Source organism: Egretta garzetta, unplaced genomic scaffold (genome assembly GCF_000687185.1).
Source record: "Egretta garzetta isolate BGI_Z169 unplaced genomic scaffold, ASM68718v1 scaffold420, whole genome shotgun sequence".
Lineage (NCBI taxonomy): Eukaryota > Metazoa > Chordata > Aves > Pelecaniformes > Ardeidae > Egretta > Egretta garzetta.
In genome coordinates, this window is record NW_009258386.1 from 331,288 (window position 1) to 356,677 (window position 25,390).

The 25,390-nt window shown below is 40.2% G+C and overlaps 1 protein-coding gene across 1 annotated transcript in view; it reads left to right on the forward strand.

Annotated features, from left to right (window-relative positions):
* Positions 1 to 25,390, forward strand: part of NELL2 (neural EGFL like 2) — a 171,359-nt gene that overhangs the window by 104,255 nt on the left and 41,714 nt on the right. Inside the window, exon 13 of the mRNA XM_009642290.2 lies at positions 23,291 to 23,413. Coding sequence (XP_009640585.1) covers positions 23,291 to 23,413 — 123 coding nt within the window. The remainder of the gene's footprint in view (positions 1 to 23,290; positions 23,414 to 25,390) is intronic.

Consider the following 25,390-nt stretch of genomic DNA (forward strand, 5'->3'; position numbering starts at 1 on the left):
GCAGCTGGGAATTATTTTGGTTAAGCTCAATTTTCCTGTCTTGATGGTGCTAGTTCTTGAAGTTAAGGGCATAAAGCAAGCCTTTTTATCTGGCAGAAAAGCAGGACAGTAAGGAGAAAAGCAGTAATGATAGACCAAAGAGACAGAGCTCTGCAAATTAAAGAGATATTTTTGAAAGGTTTTGTGAAGAGTACCCTGTTCAACTTGGTGTATCTGTGAAAGTAAGGCTGTGCACTGTCCTTAAGAGAATTTTCTGGTTTTTCCGTATTTCTCTTTTTTGTTCTAATAGTCAGATTTATTGTAGAAATTGCACAGAATAGTTCAAGTATTCCACAGTCTGTACAAAACCCTGGTGTTCACATCTGGCAAAAATGAAAAGTGGGAAAGAGGTCTGTAAAAGGAATGGTATTTTAAAACCAATTCAAACACTGGTATTCAAAATACCTTTACATTCTATACCATTGGATAGACTCTGTTTTACGTAATTCATGCAGAAAGTGGGCATTCTATGACATAATTTCTGCATTGCTCCTTTTTTCCTCGAGATAGCTGGAAGCATCCACTGAGATAGCATCAGTTATCGACTGCTGCAGAAGGGTATTATAAAGATGCCTGTTGCCAAGTACCCATGAAAGCCCGGCTGCAGAAGCCTCACGCAGGCATCTGAGTATCTTAGGGGCACCTTGCTACTGCAGGCACACCACAAAAACTGCCAAAGGCCCAGGCTCCAGGACTTAGGTTGCTGCGGTTGTATAGTAAACGATTCTGTTCAAGTCTCTCAGTACTCGTGTACAGAGAGTCCATCGCACTTCGGTTTTTGCCAGTGTTTGCAGCTATATTTATTCATTCAACCCTCTTTTATCTTCTGCAGAATTTAAAGTCTTTATTTGCCTCATTGGGTTTTCATTGAAATATCAATGAAGCTGAAGAGGAGGCAGATTTTTAATCCAGTTCAGGAATAACAAGAATAGGGCAAACAACCGACAGCTGACCCTGTGTGTTACTGAATGTTAAATATTTAAAAATTTTTTCGGGTTACACTGTTCCTTGTAATGCTGTGTAATCTAATCCAGTTGTGGAACCATAGCTGTGCGTAAAATAGCTGACTTACTGTAAGCTGGACCAGAAGCTCTGGTAGCACATCCTTGGGAATGTTACTAAGCAGGAAGAAAATGCTCTATAGCTTGGCATTAATATGTGATTGTTTGCACAGGATAGCTGAAGCACAGGAAGGAGATGTTGAAAAATTATACCTGAACCTTAATTAGGCAGGTTACGATGTGAGTGATGTCCACGCAGCTTGCTGGCAGGCTAACGTAAAATGCCTTATTGTTCCATTCTATGCACATATATATAATTCAGCAATCATTGATCAAAGTAGAAGAGAGACATAAAATCAGTGACATTGAAGGGTTTTTCTCCTGTGTGAGACATTTGAAAAGAAATCTGTGCTATCTATCTCTGTCAGAGTCCTGAGCACAAAAGACTGATTTAGGCAGCACCTAGCTGCTTCCAAACCAGCTCCAGTCTCTTTCTTCCTGGCATGTTTATTGCAAGTTTTACAATAGAACTGAATTACATTTTGATTTTCACAACAAAGGATGTAATGAAGACATCAATTTCAGATTTTGTTATTTGTATTCATCTTGGAAGCAAGATTTGCAGGGTTAGACTGGGTTAGTCACAACCGTATTTACACAGAAATCTGTTGTTCGTGACTGATTTTATGTTCAGAAATCAATCATAGCTATGAGAAGGGGAGATGAGTCCTAAGATGCACCCATATGCCAAATGGGTGCACAAACTGCAAATTAAAGGCATAAAAAATACGCCCTAGGCTACCATGCTTTCCCTAAAAAAAAATTTCCCTTCCACTTTGCTTCACAGAACCTGAAATGTAATGGTGGGGGCAGTGGGAAGGAAGGCAGAAAATGTCATGAGTCTCTGCTGGGGTAGTTCTACATGTGTAGTGGTGTGGTCCACCATCGCTGTTAGATATTATTAGATCTGAACACCTTAGTATTTTTCTGGAATAGTAACACTTGCATCCTTACTCTGTCTGAGATTACGAAAATGCACAGGCTGTTTTCTTGACTGCAAAAAAGAAAGTTTTCCTTTTAGAAACGAGGATGCAGCCAGTGCCACCCCTAGTGTGATCCGCAGCTGGTAGCAGTGCTCTGAACAGCGCAATACATATCCTTCCCTGCACCATTTTTTTGTTTTTTAAATGGAAAAGGGAGAAGTTAGGAAATGAAAGATGAGAGCTTTCTCTTCTTCACACTTGGCTCTAACAGTGAGGAGTTCTGGCTAGCCACAGTAGATGGTTAATCACATTTAGTCTGAACAGATGTCTTTAGTTTCCTGCCTTGGGACCACTCACCTATCTAAGTAACCCATCAAAAATGGAACAAAAGAAAGAAGACCCTGTGAGATTTAGTGCATCCTCCTAGATAGTATTAAAGCAGAGGAAAATGCATGTCCTGCCTTGGAGAAGCCATGGATTTTCTGAGCCCCAGATGATATTTAAGGCAACCTTATGGGCCACCTTGTCTTACTTTTTTTTGCCTCCCAGCCAGCATAAAAGGGAGAAGTGACTCTGATGGAAGTGCTGGTGGTGTGCTCAGCCTTCCCTGTGGGTGGGAGTCCCCAAGGCGATGTGGGGAAGGTAACACAGAGAATTCCTCCCTGGGGGCTGTTTCGTGTTTCACACTTAGTGGTGCTGGAGAGGGAGGCATTGGGGCTCTCCGTGAGTACCCTAGGATGGTGTCTTCAGTTGACTCTTCCTGGACATGTGGTCTGGGTGAAATGATAAACAACCAAATGTGAGGCAGACATATGAAGTATGGACTGTTTGAATTAATGTTTATACATGTTGTCATCTGTGGGGTTTAATAAATTATCTATTACAGGTTTATTTTCTTTTTTTTTTTATAATTTTTTTGAGAGTAAGAAGTGAGCGATCTGCAACTTTGTACCCTGACACCAGTGTGTTTTTACAATTGCGCTGTACTTTGGCAGGTAACACATGTGAATTGTTGACTGATTAATTATTAAAAGCATATCAGGCATGTTGAAAACCATGGCCTACTTCTTCCAAGCATGGTCTGGCCACGTGAGCAGCCGTGTCCGTTTCTGCAGCAGCGCTGAGCTGTGTGGGACCGCTCCTCACCACGGAGCTAGGTGCTCACATCCATGTTTTAAATGCATGCAGACCTTGTAACTTTTTTCCATAACCATTTTGCTAAATCCATTCCAGATGATTTTGTCTTTCCTTTTCATTTTCGCTTAAGCCAAGTCATGCTGATTTTTTGCTACTGCTTGCTTTTAGAAAGAAATACCTTAGAAGCCAAAGGAGATGGCAAAATAGGTGGAGATTTTACATCTGTGAGGCCATTATTGTGCATTACAGCCTCGTACCACCATGTTTGTGTTCCTGGGTTTATTTTCTGACTTCTAAAGAAAATTTTGAAAGATTTTTATATAACATACCATGACTGTGATGGGAACATTTGCAAGGTTTATTGTTCTTCGGTGAGGCATGGTTGCAGGGTCTAAATAGGTGGAAGGGATTAAGTACTTCTTCAGAAATGAAAGGAATGGATGGAATAGATGGAAGGCTTTGGTCTTTGGGAATTTTGACATGGCCATATGGAAGGTCTACTCAAAGCAATGGAAGATGTGTTGGATTCACTGCGCTTTAACTGCGTGTATCCCGCTGGACCTTGCTAGGCCTCCTCCCCTCCACCCCAGCATATCTAAGCCTTTGTGAGTCTCAGAGATTTTTTTAACAACATTTTTCCCAAAATGCTGTCAATGCATTCAGAGGTGTTTAATTTTTTTTTTTCAATAGGCTTTCACAGTAAACTGAAGTCTAATAATTGTTTCCGCATAAACTGCCAAGAAGTACAGCAGTAGCAAGTTGAGTGACACCTGAAATGTTAATTTTTTGGAATACTGGAAGCTCTGCATATTTTTCAAATAAAATTAAATCACAAATCTGTTGCAAATTGGGAAGGAATTCCAAGACCAGCATTAAAATAATTAAGAGTCTGGGGAGATTGACTTGACATATGGGAAAGATTTAAGGAGAAAACTACACATTTAGCTGCATAATAATGGTGAATGTGCAAAAAGTAGGAATTATGATAACAATAATACTAATGACTAATTACTTGAGGGGTGTCAATAATAAAGAGGAAAATGCAGAGGACAGGCCTGCACCACTGCAGATCAGTGGCCAGTAGTTTTTGACATTAATTTTTTATGTCTGACCCATATACTCTGCTCTTTAATGATGTTGTGGGATGACTTTGAAACAAATGCACCTTGTCGTAATGTATAGAAAACAGATCATCCTGTTTAGCCTGTTCAGTGCTCATGCATCTCTTCACCTATCTTTGTGCTTTTTTTTCCACGCAGTTATTAATGTTTTCTCACTTAGGTTTTCTGACAGGTCACGCCATGGTGATTTATTTTACATTTGCTTTACCCATAGTAATCAATGTTGTGTTCTTCCTAAGCCCTTCTGTTTGGTTCCATTCTTGTCAATAGCCGTGGCTTATGAACAACCTACCCATCTGCTTGGATTTTAGCTAACGACACTGGCGATATCCCCACTTAAGAAAGATGCCTGTTGGCATGGTATTTTGTGAAGCATTGATACATAGTGGGGTTTTTGAGTGTGTGAGTGTGTGTGTATGAAAAAGGATTTTAAAGAAGCATCTCTGGAATACTTCTGTCTGCATGCTGGCGCTGGGTCAGGAGATGATGGCCAACCGTACTCTGGGCTGCATTGGGAGAAGCGTGGCCAGCAGGTCGAGGGAGGTGATTCTGCCCCTCTACTCTGCTCTGGTGAGACCCCACCTGGAGTACTGCGCCCAGCTCTGGAGCCCTCAGCACAAGAAGGACATGGAACAGTTGGAGCAGGTCCAGAGGAGGGCTACAAAAATGATCTGAGGGCTGGAGCACCTCTCTTATGAGGACAGGCTGAGAGAGTTGGGCTTGTTCAGCCTGGAGAAGAGAAGGCTGCAGGGAGACCTGATTGTGGCCTTTCAGTACCTAAAGGGGGCCTATGGGAAAGATGGGGAAAATCTTTTTAGTCGGGCCAGCTCTGTCAGGACAAGGGGTAATGGTTTTAAACTAAACCAGGGTAGGTTTAGACTAGATATAAGGAAGAAATTGTTTACAATGAGGGTGGTGAAACACTGGAACAGGTTGCCCAGAGAGGTAGTGGAGGCCCCATCCCTGGAAACATTTGAGGCCAGGTTGGACGGGGCTCTGAGCAACCTGATCTAGTTAGCGGTGTCCCTGCTCACTGCAGGGGGGTTGGACTAGATGGCCTCTAGGGGTCCCTTCCAGCCCTAAGCATTCTATGATTCTATGATTCAAATTTTGGGTCTTGCCTCCTTTTCCTTCCTTAACGCTTTGTTTACAGTGTAAGGCTTCTGAAAATGCTTATGGGGAAACAGGCAGCGTCTCTGGGCTAATGGAGCCCATCCTTATCCCCTGAGCGCAGATTCCCCCACGATGGGAACCATTAGTCTGGTATCTGGATGAACTTGAAATGTCAGTAACAGGGACCCATGAAACAGCTCAAATACTGTTTATGATTCAGATCCCCAGATTATCAGGAGGTTTGCAGGCTGCCCAGTTGTTACCCTCTGCTTCTTACAAGATACAGCTATTTTTGAGGGGGCAATAGACTCCCTGTCACATGTTTTTTTTATTACCTTAGTACTCTGACACACTTTGGATGAATGATTCCTCTTGGCATCTAGAAACTCATGTTCATAAAAGTGCATCTGCCTGTGGGCTTCTGTGAGGATTTCACTGGTTTATTTTTGACTTGTAAATCCATCAGTTGTTTGGGCCATCAGCAGTCTGAGAAAACTCCTCTTTTTCCTATACTGTGCAGCAGAAGTGATGTTTAATGAGAAAAAGTTTGTTGACTTGCGTGTGAGGATGCTGAAGGTAAAATCCATCTTTAATCCCTAGGGCACAGGCCAGCTAAAATTCCAGACTTGCAATACATTCCTTCCAGATATTTGGGAAAAGTTCATTATTGGGTTCTGACGTGGGGCTGGAAATGGGTTTGCACCAGTATACATTGGTAGGAGGTAGATTCCAGCTAGATGTGAAGTGTGGGTATTTTACAATATCATGTATTACTAGTTATTTTTGTTCCAACTGTACATTTCAGTTCCCACAAATGAGTTCTGAGAACTGAAAGGGAATGCCTCTCCTTGTTTAAAATGAAGAATAAAATCTAGTTTACATGCAAGGAACGTGGGCTATGTTTTAGCACCTGCACCAACCTCTTCTAAGAGTGATATAGTTGCCTGGGTTTCCATGGAAGAAAGCAAATGTAAGACTGATGTAATCCAGAGCTGAATGAAGTAATCCAGCTTCTATGTTTAAAGCTGAAGGCTTGTCCTCTGTTAATTAACGGTATAGAATTAGCCTGCTTTTTCAGACACACAAGAGCATCCACAAGTCATCCTGAAGATAATAAGAGCTGATAGTGCTTAGTACATTGGTAAATGAGACCACATTTTAATAAGTGTCTAAATATGGCCACAAGATGCAACTTTATTCAGCACTGCTGTTTATCCTTTACCCTTCACTGCTGCAAAAAAGTTAAAAAAAAAGTCTTGTGACCTCAGATTAGTCATAGGCTTACAGTACACCAGCTTTGTTATTTGAAAATACAGTAATGTGAGACGTGATGACAATAAAAACTAATTTCTTCCTGTTTATTTCCCTTGACTTATTTTGATGAATTCAGCAACATTTCAAGTTTTCCTCAAGTTCTGCAGCTTGTACAACAGCTGAGCTCATTGCCTGTGCTTAAATAAAGGCGGAATAATTGCGCAGCAGGGTGCAAGGGACAGAGCAATAAACAAGGGGCTTGTTGTAAAACATCACTGGGGTGACATACTGTGGCTGGGGTAAGGAAGCGTTGCAGTCAGCAAAGCACCAGAGAAAACATGCAGTTCTGGACTTGTAATGATGTGGGCAAGATGAACCGTATGTCTTTGCCATCTCTGATTTTGGTGACACCTCCTCCTTTCCCCCAATTGTATTAGAAGTGACGTGCATGCACATACATTATCACACAGCGTAATCCAAACTCCGCGGAGGCAGTGGTGTCCAGCTATACTGTCAGGGTTGCTGTTAGTAATAAACACTCCAGGAGTCAGCTTGTATGCACAGAGCATTTTTAATTCAAAACCTACTCGATTTTGATTTCCATTACTTGGCCCCGTTTCCATTCTGCTTTGTAGTACGTCAGCCTACATGAAGCTCTCAATCCTCTTTCAGGGTAAATTTTCTCCAATATCCACTTTCTTGCTATAAGATAATGCACAAAGCTAATAAAAGAATGATCATTCAGACTGAGCTTGTTGCTATGCGACTGCATTACTAAGATAACAACACAAGTCATTTTTATATATCCGCTATATCTTATACAACGGAACTTACTTATGCTTTATTTGGATTGAATCGGGTTATCAGTGACAACTTAGTTCGGAGGCTGTTTTAACTTGGAATGAGACCTTTTTTTTTCCTTTCTAAAGGACCCTTTTTAGGTCCCATTTTCTCCTTGGTTACTGACCCAGTTCATAACAACTGTTCATCTGGCTGTGCAGTTATAGCAGGATTGACTTCTCAGTTATCAAAATCCAACACATTTTTAAAGGATCTTTGGTAGAGTATGATTTGAGTTGAAAAATAGAAGATGCATTCCTTTGACAAAGATATGAATGTATGATCTTCAGTATCGGATACTTAATTCTTTTACAGAAATAATTCTTTTATCAAATATATATATATATTTGGTATATTTGTGGTGTGTGTGTATAGATATACACACACCAATGTGTCAGCTGGATTCCCTATTGGCCTTAGGAATAGAGGATGTTAGAGGTATTACATCAAAAGCAATTCTCTATTTTGCATTTCTACAGTTTCTGTATACTGTTTAAAATCTGTCTGCAGAAGCAGACATCAGAATTGATTATTTTGTTTTACAAGGAATATATTTTGCATTCTGAGGGTGATGAGGAAGTTTTCAATAGATAAAAAGAGGTACAGGTGTCAACTGGAGAATATATTCAGTCTGCAACAGTAACTCAAAAAAAGAGGGAGATCTTTCATTCATGTAAAAATGCTGAAATTACAGTATTTTCAGCCATTAATATTGCTTAATATTTATCTCACAGTATCATGACAGACATCCAGTGTACATCCCATTTCTCAGTGTTCTGAACCCCTCTGCAGCTTCCAAGCACCCAGTGTCCCTTGACAGCTTCTACAATGCAGTTACGTGCTGTGCCAGTACAATATGATTGGAAATTAGAAAAGTAGGGGTATAGTGAAATTAATGGAGTGTATTGTAAAAATAGACAATCTAACAAACTATACAACACTGAATGAATTATTCATTTCCATAGCTAATTACATTGACTCTTCACATTAGAATTTTACTGAAGTTGACACAGGAGGTGGAATTCAGTTTGCAATTAAGACACCCCAATGTAGATGTCTTAATCTAAGCTCACGCTGTAATCAACAGAGGTCAAGGATTCAGCTGGACCCAACTCAGTTGTCTACTTACAGGTTTCTGCTGCTATTTGAGGTGATCTAGGCAGTTGTCATCATGGGATTAGGCCATGTAGGTCTTGCACTCTTCTGAGTGACAGCTGGATGCAAGCAGAGTAAGTTGCCCCTCTCCATGAGTTTGAACCCCTTACGTGTGGACAACTTAATTCCATGTTAGGTATCTATTTTACACTTATTGAGCTCTCTAGGTTGCACTGCCTGAAATGGGAACTTAAATGGTTATAGCAAGATCTGGTTGCCCAGTTATAGGTCTAATGCCTTTTTAGGTGCTTTAGTGTGTCCTAGTTGGTCTCTAATTGCTGTTACAGTCTCCCTGCAGAGCCTTGTGTTACACCTGAGAACCTTTGCCAATGTCTTCAATACCCAGGAGGTGCCAGGCTAGATGTCACTTTTTAGCAGTCACTTTGTCACTGTTTATGCAGTGGAATCCTGCCCAGTAACACACATGTAGACACCTGAATATATACCTTAATCTGGAGTTGAATTGTACCCAGAATTACCAGCAACCAAACAGCTGCAGTGCGGGTTTCTTTAGAAGAGTTTAAATACAGGAGACTGAAGAGTACATGGGGTGTTGTCTGGTCAAAACTTCTTCATCCATTCATCCCAGTACTGGAAGGTAGTTGCGGACTGTGGGAATTAAGATGATGGTAGCGAGAGGATGGTGGGTATTAATGAACTGCAACGTGACATCCTCTCACAGCTGGACCTCCCCTGGCCCACCCTTCTGTGGATGATCTCAGACTGCGAAAGATAGACTGCAAAGATGAGGAAACCCAGTAGGTAGCCTTGAGGTCAGATTCTTTGAAGTTTTAAGGATCTTTCTGGCTCAGGAGATGGAAATCTGCTGCTGTCTCATCGAGCGAGCCAGAAGTGAAGGAAGTTGGATAGCTCACATCTATCATGTCTGAGCCAGCTGGTGATTGCCTCATGCCGGCAGAGCGTAGCCTGTTCTCAGAGGGACTCCAGCCAAGGTCACTGAGAGACTGGAGCTACTGTATGAAGCAAGACAGTTTTTAAAAAAAGGAACAGTGGAGTTATTTAAGGTTATATGTCATGCTGGATTGAAGTCAGCAGTTTTCTGCACATTCACAGTAGAATCAAGGTGACTACAACCATGGTATAAATTACCCAGGTTTTGAGGGTAGTAGGTGCATCTGGCAGTATATGGTTATAATGTCTGTCAGCCTGTTGGCATTCTACTGGTGAAAAACATTTCCAGTCTTAAGATAACACAGTTGTGAGAAAAGGCAGAGGGCAAGAAAGATAACTGTCTGTTAAGACTTGTAAGAGGAGGCATAATGTTTTTTAATTTTGTCTAGGGCTTCAGAAGCCTTTTCTATTAATATTATAGCTGCAAGTTTTTTCTTTGAATGAATATGGAAGTTTCCTGTTTGGACAGATAGGTATCCCTGAATTATGTCTGTTCAGACAATCTGTCAGTGTGGAAACTTTTAGTTCTTTATAATTTGATTCCCACTGCATGCTACATGGCATGTCCAGTATCGAGTGACCCCTGAAACAATTTATGTATCCTTTGTTTTTCATGTAGTGTTTATAAGAGATTAACCTGTTTTATGCTAAACAGCAGACTGTTTCCTTAATTCGTGTTTTATACCATCAGTGATTATAATTTAGTATTTGTCATCATCTTTGACAAATCCTCCCTAGGTTTGTCTCTGTGATAAATCTTTCATCAGTATTACTCCCTTTTGTCAGTCCTTTGGACTGATGATTCTTGACTTAGAAAAACAGATACACTTCTCTGCGTCAAAATGCTTCTTAAAATTAGAAATTCATTTCTATAGCCAGAATAATTCAGAAATAGCCTTTTGGGTTACAAACCTCTCTTCCAGCTCTATGCTTGAGTAGTGGCTTTACATGCGGTACAAACCCCTCAACCACAGCAGGAGTTGCTTACTTGCTAGTCCTTCATTGCACATAGAATTATGCTGAAATCTACCCTGAAATGTGTTGGTGCACAAAGTAAACATATTGGGCTTATCCACTTCACTGACTCATCTGGTGTCTGTATTCCAATGCGTAATCCCAAAGAAAGGCTTATATTTTTAGTTCTTCATGTAACTTCTGATTCACACTGAAATGTGCTGCTGATTCTGCAGGCAGGCTGTGGCTGGTCCTGCTTGAACACATAGTGTGGAAGCTAAACTGGCACTTTTTCTGTCCTTTTAATTCATCGAAAACTAGTTTCAGTTCCAGAATTTGCTCAGTCTGTGTTTTCCAGTTCACCTAAATGAACAAAGAGGTGATTGGCAGGACCTCTCTGTGGTAGTCAGGAAGAGTGGGCCAACAAGAAGGAACAAATACCACCTCCTGAGAAAATATATTGGAACCCATCCTTAGGGTTTTGTTTTGCCAACGTCCCAAGGAAGACTGGCCAAATCATCATCACTAATTTGAAAAGTCACTTTGATACAAAGGGAAGCATTGCTGTCTACGCTGTGCTCCTGTACAACATAATCCTAAAATACCTGGGTGAAATTTCACTTTTGCTACTGAAGATACATATTGCGAGGCAGTGTTTCTGAAAGTAGTGTGTCTATAAAGGATACTTGATATTTTTCCTGAGGACATTTTCAATACACAGAACTGTTCTGTCTTGTTTGTTTTTGGTTTTTTTTTTTTGTTGTTGTTTTGTTGTTTTTTTTTTTTTTAAGAAAACACTAGTGGGTTTGAGGCAGCTTCAAGACTGAACTAGAAAACTGAAAACATAAATTATTTCAGAACTGGTAATCAATTTCTTTTCTTGAAATCAGTCCCATTTGCAATGTATGTAGTCAGATATGCAAAAATCCCCATCAAATAACAAAAAACTTTGAAAATCTTGATGTTTCTTTTGAGAACCAAGAACTCTGTCAACATGTTTAGCAATGAAATAGGAGGCTGCTCTACCTAAACGGTTTGTAGGAGTTTTTGTAGGAGTGTTTTTTCTTTCTGACAAGCTTCCAAATCAGCTTAAAAAGACTGTATCTGTTTCCTACTGTTGTTATACACTGCAATCTTTTCATACCATCTTAAGTATATTCTTAGGAGAAATGGTGCAGAGAATTGCATCTATTTTATATTTTAAAAGTGGAAGGTATTCCAGGGAAGTACTTGCGGACAGATTGCTTGATTAGCCTGTAACTCACATTGCCCTAAGTCAAAAGTCACTTGTCTTCGGTGTACTTTAAAATTGTCACAAGAAGGCAGTGAGAATTAAGTATCTTAATGTTTCATCACTTAACTTTTGTACCTCGTTTTGCTTTGGGAATGAGCATTTTGTGAAAATGTCAATATACTTATTTATTTGCATTCTATTCCTTCATTTTATTTACCTGTTTCAGTGCATTTCTCTTCCAATATATTAATAAAAGAAATGAACATTTGATTTAAATGGGGAATGGGATTTCCTTGTGAATACTTATTTTCTAATGCAGAATAATATTAGAGTGGTAGCCTGTTTAATCATGCAGTAAAAGATGAATTTATACTATCCCAAATATCTGTCTTGGCAGATATTGGAACTAATTTGTAAATACTTCCTAAGTTAATGTCCAAGTCACATGGAAATGGAGATTTGGACTGGGCTGACAAAGATAAGCAGCTCTGAGTCACACAGACCAATCACCAGGGAAAATATATTGTCAGCAACAGTAATTACAGCAGGTAATTGTGTCATTTACCCTGTTACAGACCACTAAGTGTGATGAGTTTGGAACATACCAGCTGTCACACAGCATTAACTTTGATGTTCAGGGTTTGGAAACCTGTAGTAGAATCTTTTAATGATGGTGCATTTAAAAAAAAAAAAAAAAAGAAGATAAAGGCTTCACACTGTTCAAAGTGAGCATAAATGACCAGTTCTTTTCAAGATAAGAGGACTGATTTCTGGAAAGGTGGGGGTCCATCAAGAGTAATCTGTTTTAATTATTTTTCTGTGGTTTTAATAAGTTTGGGGTGTGCACATGCTTGGTAAGAAGAATTTATTACTTTGTTCCTAGCTTTTCAGAAGGTGGAATTGGATGTAGAATTCAACTTAGCTTCTGCCTGCATCATTTTAATGTTTGGGAGGTAAATAGTAGAGATTGTGGTTGGTGGTAGCCTGAACAGGTATTCCAAGCTGCTTTGAATACCCTGTGTTTATTCACTTAGTACACCTTCCATGGAGTGGGCTTCATCTTAGTTTGAAGTCCTCCAGTGTTGTTCACAGCATCTCAGCTTAAATCCTAACTTTTCCAAAGAGGAGACACGTAGAGGAAGTAGGATGACAAAGTTGAAGTCATCCTGGGATGACAGTAGTATTAGGAAAATGGGCTCCCTGGTCAAGGTTTGGTTTTTTCTTAACTCTGTGGTTTGATTCTAATTTCCTATTTTGAGTATTTCTGACCTGAACAATACTGAAGACTTAATGTCATACGTGGTTCTGCTTATTAGAGCAATTCACGGTGTTCTTAAACAGGACAGCAGATTTGATGGCAGAATTTTTCAAATATGTAAAGCTTGCTAAGATGTGCTTATGCAAATATTTATTTATCAATATAAAATGCACATAAGTATCCATATTTGTAAGTACAGCAATAATTACTTGTAAGCTTGATTGCCACTAGCAGTTGAACTGTGGCAACAAAAGCATGGTGGGGGCTAGAAAATCTACCCATGAAACAAGTAAGTTAGCCAATGTCAAGTTCCATGCCATTGCGGGGTGGGGGGAGCAGGGGAGAAGACAAAAGCTAGTTTAATTGCATCTCCATTACTATGCTGTGCTGGTTTTTGTTGGAAGCGGTGCAGACAGCTCTGCAGGGTATCTCCTGGCATCAAGGGCTATGTCTGAACTGCAGAAGCCAGGAGCACTTCCTGGCTTCCACGGCTGGGTACGTGTGTTAGCTCTTCCCTGACACTGTGCTATGGTGAGAACTGCCTGTGCCATTCTCCCCAAGTGCTTTTGTTTCCAGGGAAGGCAGCTTAGGTGCAGTGTTTGTGAAGGATACGCTTGCCATGCTGTTTTGATGCACCTCCGTAAACTATCAGAGAGGATGTACCCTAGGGAAAACGGGGACCATCACTAGAGACAGTATCAAGGCTGACCTAAGGGCAAAGCATCAATATGGTTGTGCTTTACCATCACTGAAGCATATCTTTGTCCCTGTTTTCAAGTAGATAACCCTCTTCAAAATCAGGTGAGCAACACTGAAGGCAGGCCTCCTCTCCCTATAGATCTCAAGCACTACAGTTGTTTTATCAAATACAGTACTGTCCTACTTGGTATCCAGTAAGTCACCTGAGTGCCTGTGTCACAGTACTGCCAGGGAAATAAAAGGAACCACTTCAAGCATTAAGAAATCTCCCCTGCTGCATAAGAGAACAGAAAAAAACATTTGCTCCCTAACATCTATGGCTAGGTAAGTTGCTCCAGATTCCTGCGGACAAGAGCAGGATCAAAGCAACAGCAGCATTTCGTCCACCACTGTGATGCCTCTCGTTTTCTTCACCTGGCAAGCACTGTCCTCAATAACGATGCTGTATGTTGTAGCTGTAATTTCCCCGGGAGTCCCCAGAACAATGAGTTGGCGAATTCTGGTCACGATGCTATCCCCAAAAGAATAGAAGAGGGGCACCAGCTGTCTCCAGAGAGCCTTGAGTACATCTATAATTTATTAAACCAACAGTGGCCAGTACTTGATTGCTGAGACATCTTTCTCCTGTCCCGTTGTATATCCATCCTTCTCTTATCTCTGTGTTGAAAACCAGCGTTGCTCAGAGGTGTTTCTGTGGAGCCCTCTGCTTATGTTGACGGCTTGGAAGTTGCTACTAGGGAAATACGAGAACGGGCAGCAAGTTAGGAGCCTCAGCAGCAGTCGGAGAGCCTCTTTTCTGCTTTCTTTGTGTAACAGAAATATGCGTAGGATGAAGGCCAAGTATCCAATACATGTATCTGTTGCTGGTGGCAGACTTGTATAACATACATGGAGCCTTTTAGTAAGGGAACAGTAAATTAAAAGGGTTGGCATGAGGAGAAGTAAAATAAACAGTTTTCAGTTGGCTGAGGAAATTGCCGTAGAATATTTACAAGCTCTAGTCTGGCTATTCTAGCAATAAAGTAGGGAGCACTACTATAGATGCAGAATTCGCTATCATTGTCACTTTTGACAACATAATAGAAGGTTTTGAAAGCATCAGTTTATCCTAAGTGCTTGGGAGGTTTCGTGTGCAATAATACAAGTTGGAATTTAAAAAGATCTACCTAGGAACAAATAACTCATCTGGCTAGATAAAAAAATAAAATAATAAAATGAATTTATGGAGAAAGTCTAAATGATGAAATACTTCTTAAAAGATAGAAACCTTATTTTAAAATGTCAGTGGTAAAAGAGACAAGATATTAAGAGATCAGTTTGAATTAAGGCAAGAAAGAAGTGGGTGGCAAGGTCACAGACCTTATGTCTAGACTGAAGTCTCTTAAGGTGGGATTTTCAAAATCATTTGGCATTTGCATTACAGTCCTGCCATTGAAATCAGTGGGAGTTACAGATTTTCCTTTAGGGGAAACAGTTAGGCCTATGCTGAGTGCTCTAGAAAATCCTTCCCTGAAACTTTTCTCTTCAGGAAGGAATATAGAAAATGGCAGACATGAAGGAAAGTGGAGATAAATTAAAGCTTATCTAACTTTAGCTGTCATACTAAATATTCTTCAATATATTTCCTCTGCCTAACTGGTTGAAAAGTGTAAAAATTCACAGGATGTTACATGAAGTAACACTGATTAATATTACAATAGAAGCCTCCATGAGAGGAGTGTTGAGTATTCTGCAAAAATAGGTCTTGTTCTGTGAAACCAGAAATCACAATTATAACACACATTTTGAAGATGATGAAACTTAGGTGAGTTTAAGGTTTAAATTATTTGCTCAAGAGTTGTGGAGGAGGATGGAGGGACTAATGGTAGGCTTGCCTTGAAATATGTATTTTACCCATTGACTTCTTCATTGTGGCTGAGACCAAGAGTATCTTTGTCTTCCCTGAGTTCCAGGAGATCTTGACATGGACTTCTTGGTGTGTAGGTACCACAGGAAGGGTGGACTGGTTGACATCCAATGAATGTGTTAGGCTTTTCAAGCTGAGTCCTGAGGGAGAATATACCCTGCGTAGACCCATAAAATCCATTATTAGAGCTACAGAATTTGGGATTACTAGTGGACAGTTCAGAGGCACTTAGAGCTAAGAGTTACGTATTCCTTCAGTCAAGGAAAACCCAGAACAGGAATAACCAAAATAAAGAAAAGAGATTTTGTGCAAAGAAAAAAGTCTTAAAGTCAAAGTAAGAGGGTAGGGAAAAAACGTATGTGCCTCTTTGCAGGCTTTCGTGTGTGAAAGTTTTCTTTAGATGAAAGTCTGTTGTCAAATAAAATGTAAAATTGAAAATCTTCTTAGAATACGTTTTCAAAAAACTAGTGTTTACTAGAATTAGAATGTCCCATATTTTTGGAAGTTATATTTGCCTATAAATATGCAGTATTTTTCTATGGTTTTTTTTTGTCCAAGGATCTTTCTTGTGTTCTCCACATTGGTAAAGAACAGAACAGGGCACATGTTAAAAGTTTTGGTTCTCCCAGAGAGAAAATAACTTCGTGACTGGAAGTGGGAGGTATTTTAGGGATGGATTTCATCATCACATTTGGTGTCTGGATTTCTGTTGTGAAAAAAATTACACCCATTCCAAAAGTCCAGCTCAGTCCATGCCTGTCTCGAGTCTCATCAGAGCCACAGGCACCTTGGAGCTTTCTCCAAAGCCCTCCTAGCTTCACAGACAGATGCAAGGAGTATGAATGTGTGTTTTTAGTAATGTCATCTCTTGATCAAGTGTTTTTCAGCTGCTTTTAATCCTTTGTCAGTAACTGCCATTAATATAGGTTCCCCGCTATATCTTCCTAGTAGTATAGCTATGAGACAGTCCCGGAGCTTTCTTATAATGCATATGAAAAGGAACACTGGATTTTGGCCGTATCCCCAAGTGGAATTTCTTCCTAAGGTTTCATTATAGTTTTCTTGGTTTTCCTTTTTTATCATGTTAAAAGCAAATATAGAATAAGTAAATAAGCTAATAGATAAAGGAGAGGAGTAGACATCTGGATGAGACGGTGGCAGCTGTTTTCCCTGAAGAACAACGATGGACTAAGTAATTACGGACAAAAACAGCATTTCAGAAAGCAGGATGGTCTCTGAACAGACCTTGAAAATAGAACATGCACATGCCAGAGCTATTTTTATTATCAACATAATTAAGAGAAAAAAAGTAGGAAAGTTCTGGACATAGATCTACAGAAATTGTTGTTTATGGCTGCACTGAAGAAAGAATTAGAAAATGAGGACCTAGAGCAGCATATATATATGGGAGTGGATGAAGGTGAAAATCAATCAAGTAACAGGATTAGCAGTGAACAGAGTATTGTAGGGAGACCTGGATTTTCATATCCCCAGCTTTGAGCTGAGGACAGCTGCTGGTGGTCATTAATTAATGATTAATGACTTCAGCGTTAACTAAGGGTAAACAGTGTGATGGTAGCTCTATGCATAATTAAAACATGGGGTCCATTTTGCATTTGAATTAGGGAATATCTATAGAAAAACTAATTGGGACATACTTGAATTGAGGAGCATCAATACAAAAATTTGACATAAATATATGGAAAACACAGCATAATCATCAACAAATTTCCATCGTTTGCTCTTTGAAAATAGAGTGCATATACTGAGGCTTTAAGTAACCCTGCCAATTAGTGTTTAAACTAGTTACTATGAAGTCTTAAAGAAATTAACCATCTGTCATTTCCCAAATGATCTTAATGGAATAAGTCTTCCAAACTACCGGTATAATTACTACTAATTTTTGTCTTGTACATGAACTAGATGAGGGGAAAAAGCTTATAATTAAGATAAACTGTGAGTGGGCATTTAAGTGTGTCGGCTATTGATAATTCTTATCTGTTGTCACTGCTGTGACTGTTGTCACTGTCATGTCAGATTGCCAGCTGGTCACCAAGGCTCTATAGATCCGTACCAAATCAATGGGAAGGAGACAGGAGGCCGAAAGTAATTGAGTTAAAGAATTCAGAGGCATCAAAAGGAGAAAATACTTAATATATTCTATTTATTTAAATTATATTATTTGGTCCACAAGTTCCTCACTCGGAAATTAATATCTGTTTCCTGGTGTTACAAGATTACAATTGGAGAAGTGTGCCTTATTTATATATTTGGGAAATTTCTGTGCCTTAAGTGTGATCTCAGCTCTTATTTTCCAATGTTGGTAATGGATGGTTCAGGAGAGCTGCCAATGTAATATTCTACCCAGAAGTAAGTGATGCAACTCAGTCATCATCCTTTTTTGCTGCTGGATTGGATTCTGTTTGTCGTTTATTTTTTTTCTTAGACATTTGCAGAATGTGGATGTGCAAGGCAAATATTGGGAAGGCTTGCAGTATGCAAGTAGGAAATGCTCTACAGATCTTTTGTTTATGTTTAATCGTGAATACACAGTATATAGGAAGGATAGGGTCTGATGTTGCATAGAGCTAGGAAAATAAAAGGAGGAGGAGGTAGGTGACACACCTTGTAGACAGTATGTTAGCTTTTACTAAGCTCTGCAAGAATTTCTACACAGATAATAAACTTGGTAAGACAGATCCCCTAGCTGTCACTGCACTGTCATAGATCACAGGATCTAATGGGTCCTGATCCCTTTATGCCAGCAGTCTCTAGGATGTACAGGGTGAAGTACTAAGATGCAGTACTTCACCCTAGATATCCTGAAATAACATTTTTGTCAAGCAAACCATTTGGAATATTCCAGAGTGCTATACTGCATGTGTATATATGTATGTACATATGTAATTTGCATGACATACATGTGTAGGTATTTGTGTATGTGTATATAATCTATTTGCTGCACACCCAAATGGGCACAAGTGAATTGACTGCACCGTCACATAATTTTGTGCATCTCTAAGTCATCTGTGTCATAAGGACTATTTAATGGAACAGTCATATGCAGTTACTGTTGCTATTGTTATTACTGTGGAGCCGTAGCGAAGTTTAAATTTTTTTTTCTATCTAGAAAGACCTCATTCCAAAGATACTTTAGTCAATATAAATATCGTATTTAAAACCTTGGTTGATTCTCACTCAGGACAGAGATTTTATGAATTTTAACAGTGTTGAGCATACAGTCCTGAACAGTGCAAAATGGAATTTAGCTAGATAATAAAGCTTTAGAAGTAATCATTGAAACCAGTGCATTTGGTCTGTATAGCATATGTGTATGCAAATTCAGGTGTGTTAATTGTTAAGTTCTCTTTGCAAAAGTAATTTTTACTTCCTTGCCTCTGTAATACTGTTGTACCTGGCCTGGCCCCATCATCAGCATGGGATGCAGTGAAATAAGTACAGGACTTTTGTTAAATGTGTCACACGATTTCTAAAGATGCTTGAAATAAATGGCTTTAGTGTTGCTTCTTGCAGCTTCAGAAGCATATTTGGGCAGTACTGAAATTTCTAAATAATGCCGACAATGTTTCTATACTGGTTTTTGAACTTAAAAGCTGTAGCAATGGTTGTCTTTAAATGATCCTTTTATAAATTGCTTTTTTTGGTTGTTTGTAATGCAGAGTCCTGTTGGTTCTACAGTTCCTTGTTTGATATTTGAGATTGCTGAACTCAGTATCTGCAATGTCCTCCTTATTTAAGGTCACTTACCAAGTGTTTGACTAAAAAAAGAAGCCCAAGCTATAAGTGTGAATTAATGAAGCACCACCCTTTTTATTAGAAATAAGTCTTTCTGTCTTTAATAAAGCTGGACAGTCTGCCTTGTTATTAATAGAGAATTCTGGAAGAAGCTGTTTCTGATGTTCTCTTTAAATTGGTGTGGATAGTGTGCCATGTGCTGGAAGAGTGAATATAGTAAGATGCTTTTCTATACAGGATTTTTTCAGGTGTAGTTTAACCATTTGTAATCAGTCCATAAAAGAGCCAGTCCTGAAGTATAGGCTGACTGCTCTGTTAGGTGCCCCTGTAAGAAGGAATTTGAAAAAGTACTATGTTTAAATGGTTTTAAGTAAGTGTTTTAATGAAGCTAAGCTCCGATGATACAAGGCAACAAATCTAGATGGGTTGTAAAACATCCTGATTCTTTTGCTGATTTTTTCCATTCCTGTAATTTTAAAATTTCTGCTGCTTTAATTGAATCACAAAATTTCCTCTTACTCTGAGACATTTTCTTCCTCAAAAATGACATGTAAACTTCAATCCAAGAATCATTTATCAGACCATGAATTTTTCATGAGCCACTAATTTTTGATTTAAATAAAAATAGACCTGAAGTTTGAGCAGATAACCACAGAAGTAGAAGTGACAGCTGGTTTGATGTAGTTTTGGTTATGTCCTGGACCCTCCTCCTGAAGTGTTAGCAGGCATCCTCCATGAACTTTCTTACAGGAGAATACGAAACACTGAAGTTTCTTGCACCTCTCCTATGAGGACAGGCTGAGATAGTTGGGCTTGTTCAGCCTGGAGAAGAGAAGGCTGCGGGGACACCTGGTTGCGGCCTTTCAGTACCTAAAGGGGGCCTATAGGAAAGATGAGAACAATCTTTTTAACAGGGCTGGTTGTGACAGGACAAGGGGGAACGGTTTTAAACTGAAGCAGGGTAGGTTTAGACTGGATATAAGGAAGAAATTCTTTACAATGAGGGTGGTGAAACACTGGAACGGCTTGCCCAGAGAGGTAGTGGAGGCCCCATCCCTGGAAACATTCAAGGCCAGGTTGGACGGGCTCTGAGCAACCTGATCTAGTTAGCGGTGTCCCTGCTCTTTGCAGGGGAGTTGGACTAGATGACCTCTAGGGGTCCCTTCCAACCCAAAACATTCTATGATTCTGTGACCTCTAGGGTTCCCTTCCAACCCAAAACATTCAATGATTCTGTGATGAAGGCAAGACTAGGAAACCAGGCATATTGTCTTTAAATCCGAGCTCCCTTACTTAACTAACAGAAAAGTTAATTTTATTGATACTGTATTCTTTATGAAAAATCCGTCCCAAGAGACTCAGTAGTTTTTCTTAGCCCAGAGAGTAAATGTTAGGAAGGCACACTCAACTGCGGTGGTTATCTTTTTATGTGAAGGACATATGGCTGTACAAATGGTCTTCAAGGCCCCAGTATGGCAAGATGGTGTTATAAGTATGGTTAATACCTTGTTGTACTGGAATGCCAATAGCAAGTTTGCTTGGCATAGAGGCCTCAACGCTTGCCTTGCCTGTGGGTGCCTCGGCGGGCTTTCAGAGCTGCTCCAGCCGCATGCGTAGAGATGTCCCGCTCAATGTGAAGGTCTGGCATCACCTCCTTTCCTCTGATATACTCCTATCCATAGTAAAAAGCTGCCATACGTGCCAGTGAGGCTTTTGCATTCCTTAAGGCATGGGGCGGATGGCTATACGTCCTCGCTGAGGATGATAGTTAATTTGCCAAATTCAATGATTTGAGCTGAATTTACCAGTGTGATGTTCGTTGTATAGACCCTACCTCCTGAGATACCAAGATAATGGCTTTGCAAGATATTTTGACCTGCTGAGCGCATAATGTTTTGCACATTTCCATAGCTATTTTCCTGTTGCATGTTATACAGAACCTTTCAAAATGAGAAAATAATATATATTTCATATGTAAACAGCATACCATATTTAAATAATATCATAATATTAACACAAACTAAGAAAGTCAGGGTATTATTACAGTACAGATAACACTTTTTACCTGATTTGCATGGTCATTACTTTACTCTTCTTTTATTTTATGGGCTGATTTAGCATAAATAGTGTTTCAGCCAGCGCAAGAGATTTCCCTGTGTTAGGAGGTCGGAGTCAAATATTGTAACTGGATTTTAGAGGGGCTGGATCATTTGGTGAACCGTACCAATTTTAGTTATTCATGCTGAGAGCAGAGTAATTAAATCTCAGGGCAGAGGCCTTGCAGCCCGTGCTCTGCTGCATCCAGCGAGGGACTCGACTCAGTAAGCGCTGGTGCCTCGGTACTGAGGGCTGAGAGTGTTGTTGGTGATACGAGAGATGCTTAAATCCTTGTTTAGAAGAGAGATGTTAGGTTAGTATTATTAAAACCCAAACAAATAAACACTCAACAACAACAAACCCACACCAAAAAAAATATACATCTAAACCTGTGTAGTGTTTAAAATTGATTAGTTACACTGTGGTGAATTTTTCCCCCTTTTAAACAACAGGTACTTGCCATGACTAGAGGACAATTTACATCTGCTGATGCCATTCTGCCAGTTTTATACTCCCACAGTTTATGGCCAGTATTGAAATAGCAAGTTGAACATTTCCATAGTGATTTGCAAATGTTAAGAAATTAATTTTCCCGACAACTCTGTGGGCTGTGTGCAGACTTCAGCTCCTTATTTCTGAAGGGGAAGATTCAGGGCAGTGTGACATACCCAAAACTGGGGAAGAAAGAGCATCCGATCCCAGATTTAAGACTTGTGTCAGATAGCCACGACTGGCATAAGCTGCACTAATAAAATTTGCTAAAACCTGGGCAGAATGATGGCTCTGAAAACCTCATATGCAGGTTAGTCCATGTGTGCTGATTGAATTCAGGTGCCTTTATGTTCCCCAAACAGTTGGTTTTCCTGAAATTAAAATTTCAGGCGTTTGAACTATTTATGGATAGATGAGTACTGTTGATTTAAAGAAAATACAAGGATTGCTTCCAGAAGATGGAAACATTTCATTTTGATGCCTACAGACTAAGATACTGCATTTTGAAAATAGCAGAGCATTTCATGCGTTTTGAAATGACACTTTAGAGCATCTTATTTTGAAATTGGGTTTTCCATGTCTTAAAAATCACAAACTAAACCATTAAAATGTTCAGTAACCTGAACACTTATGCAACACAAATGCACAAGCATACAATACTTTATACTTTCATACAACACAAAATCATATTGTCCAGATTTTTCATTGATTCCCGAAAGGTGTATTTCCCAATATGTCTAAGTCACCAGACTGAGGAGTCTCATCCATTGCACTCCAGTGCTAGGACACGCAATGCTGAAAGCCCCTCAAACAGCAGGCAGACCTTTACTTTCGGGTTCCTTACTTCACCTGAATAAAGTGCTGCGTACACAGTGAAAGGAAGGAAAACACGGGCTACGCTTTGAAGTCCTGCCTTCTGCTAGCCATATCTTTTGCAGTTTGGAGCATGTGTCTTGCACCGTGAGTCAGCTTTCTGAAGGAAACCCTATGAAACCCGCATAAGATAAACCTGCATGAATAAATTATACAGTAGAACCAGCATATGGATCTTCAGTATGTTAGCTGGCTTTTTGGCAAATGTTTATGAGAACACTGTAGCCCACGTGGAAAATATAATGATGGTGGCTCCCTGAGAGTGAAACTGGAGGTATGCTGCAGCACATGCTAGTATGTGCTAAAAATATATATCCTGGCTATCCCTCGGTTGCCTGCTCACATAGCCCTATTGTCAGTAACTGCTACTGTGTTTCTCTCTTTTTAACATGGAAACCTATACGAAGCTTTTATTTTGTTGTGTTTTTAAAATTCGGGACCACCCCATTCTTGTTTCCCTTTTCAGAGCATGACGAATGTATAACAAACCAGCACAACTGCGATGAAAACGCGCTCTGCTTCAACACCGTGGGTGGGCACAACTGTGTCTGCAAGCCAGGTTACACGGGAAATGGTACCATCTGCAAAGGTAAGCCACTGAAAACCCGGGGGTCCAGCAGTCTTTGAACTGGCTGAGATGCTTTGTCATAGCTGATGTAAATCTGTTAACGTACCTTGAAGAAGGCAGACAAAATGCTAGGCTAGGCCTTTAGGTCCTGCACCTGTAAGAAGATCTTCATAGGCAGATATACACTGACTTTGCATTTGGCAGAGTTCACAGTAATTTGAGGATGATGCATACATAAGTTAGTATGCTCTAAAATTTGAAGTAATTATGTTTCATTTCTTGCTACACCATTCAGGAAAGCCCGCAGTTACCAACAAAGTTAAGATATGTGAAAACATTGTCAGATCTACATTGTCCATGGTCAATAACTTGCTATTTTGCTTGGATGAACTGAAAGTTGTTTGGTATGCTGTGTCTTTTTATTGTAAATGAGAAAAGCAATAGACATGCATGCACAAAACCTTTGCCATGCACACTAAGCCTTGTTGTCTAACATTCTAGTTCACTGGTAGACATTAGAAGTTATACTGCTATTCTTAGAAAGATGCTTTTCCAGAGATACAATGCTGCTTTTATTCCTGTTGCATTTCACATTACAGGAGATGATACTTGGTACTTGGGCCCAAATCCTTGGAAGTCCTCAGGCTCTGAGCACAGCATTTAGAGGATGCTTGAAAATAAAAGTAGTGCAGCTGCAGAGCAACTGGCTCACATGTGAGAAGTGGTCTTGCTGCAGCAATAGCATTCCCAGCGTTCCTTGAAACTGTGCCTCAGTCCTCTTGGTCTTCTAGGTGTCAGAATCTAAGGGGCCGGAGTTAACATTGGTAGTATCCCATAGATACATTCTGCTGCTGTGTATTATCAAGACTAAACAACCCAGAATTTCTTTAATTGCTAAGCCTGATTAAGATCTTAGAACTAGTTATTCCTTCACCTGAGTCACAGTGTGATTTTTCTAAATATTCCTAATATAAATGAGCTCTTTGTAAAACACAGCAGCCTAGTCCTCTTCCAGTCAAACACATGGGAGAGGGAGAGATGTCAGCAAATACACCCTTTTAGGCTGGGCTCCCTCCTCTGGGGAATGGGAAAAAAGTCGTAGTCTGAGGAGGTTCAAACCCAGAGCGTCTCCTCTCAGAAGAGAGCTCTGTCTGCATGGCTCATAGAATCATAGAATCGTTTAGGTTGGAAAAGACCTTTAAGATCATCAAGCACAACTGTTAACCTAACCCTGCAATTCCACCGCTAAACCAGGTCCCTAAGCACCTCACTTACCCGTCTTTTAAATATCTCCAGGGATGGGGACTCGACCACTTCCCTGGGCAGCCCATTCCAATGCTTAACAGCCCTTTTGGTGAAGAATTTTTTCCTAATGTCCATTCTAAACCTGCCCTGGTGCAACTTGAGGCCATTTCCTCTCGTCCTATCGCTTGTTACCTGGGAGAAGAGACCGACCCCCACCTCACTACAGCCTCCTGTCAGGGAGTTGTAGAGGGCGATAAGGTCTCCCCTCAGCCTCCTCTTCTCCAGACTAAACAACCCCAGTTCCCTCAGCTGCTCCTCATCAGATTTGTGCTCCAGACCCCTCACCAGCTTTGTTGCTCTCCTCTGGACATGCTCCAGCAACGCAACGTCTTTCCTGTAGTGAGGGACTGTGCTTTCCTATGCTGGGCTTGGGACTATTCCCCAATCCTTCTGCTGGAGGTGTGTCAGCTTCCAAAAAGGTAATCGAGTTTTCTTCAGGTCAAAGAAAAGGTGCGTAACCCTAAAGCACTGCGTTCAGCTCTTCTGTTTCCTGGATCAGGGCTCAGACTGCAGGTCTGATATTTCAGAGGGCACCTGGCCCCACTGTGAAAGAAAAGTTCATCCCTCCCTCCCTTTTCAATACTTAAAAGACAGTGTAGCAGGAGAAGGCTCTGAACTTTTGTATCCCAATCTGAGAAATGTGCTTGGCTTGGACGCCAGCGTCCTTCAGAGAGACCTGGATGCGCCTCTTGT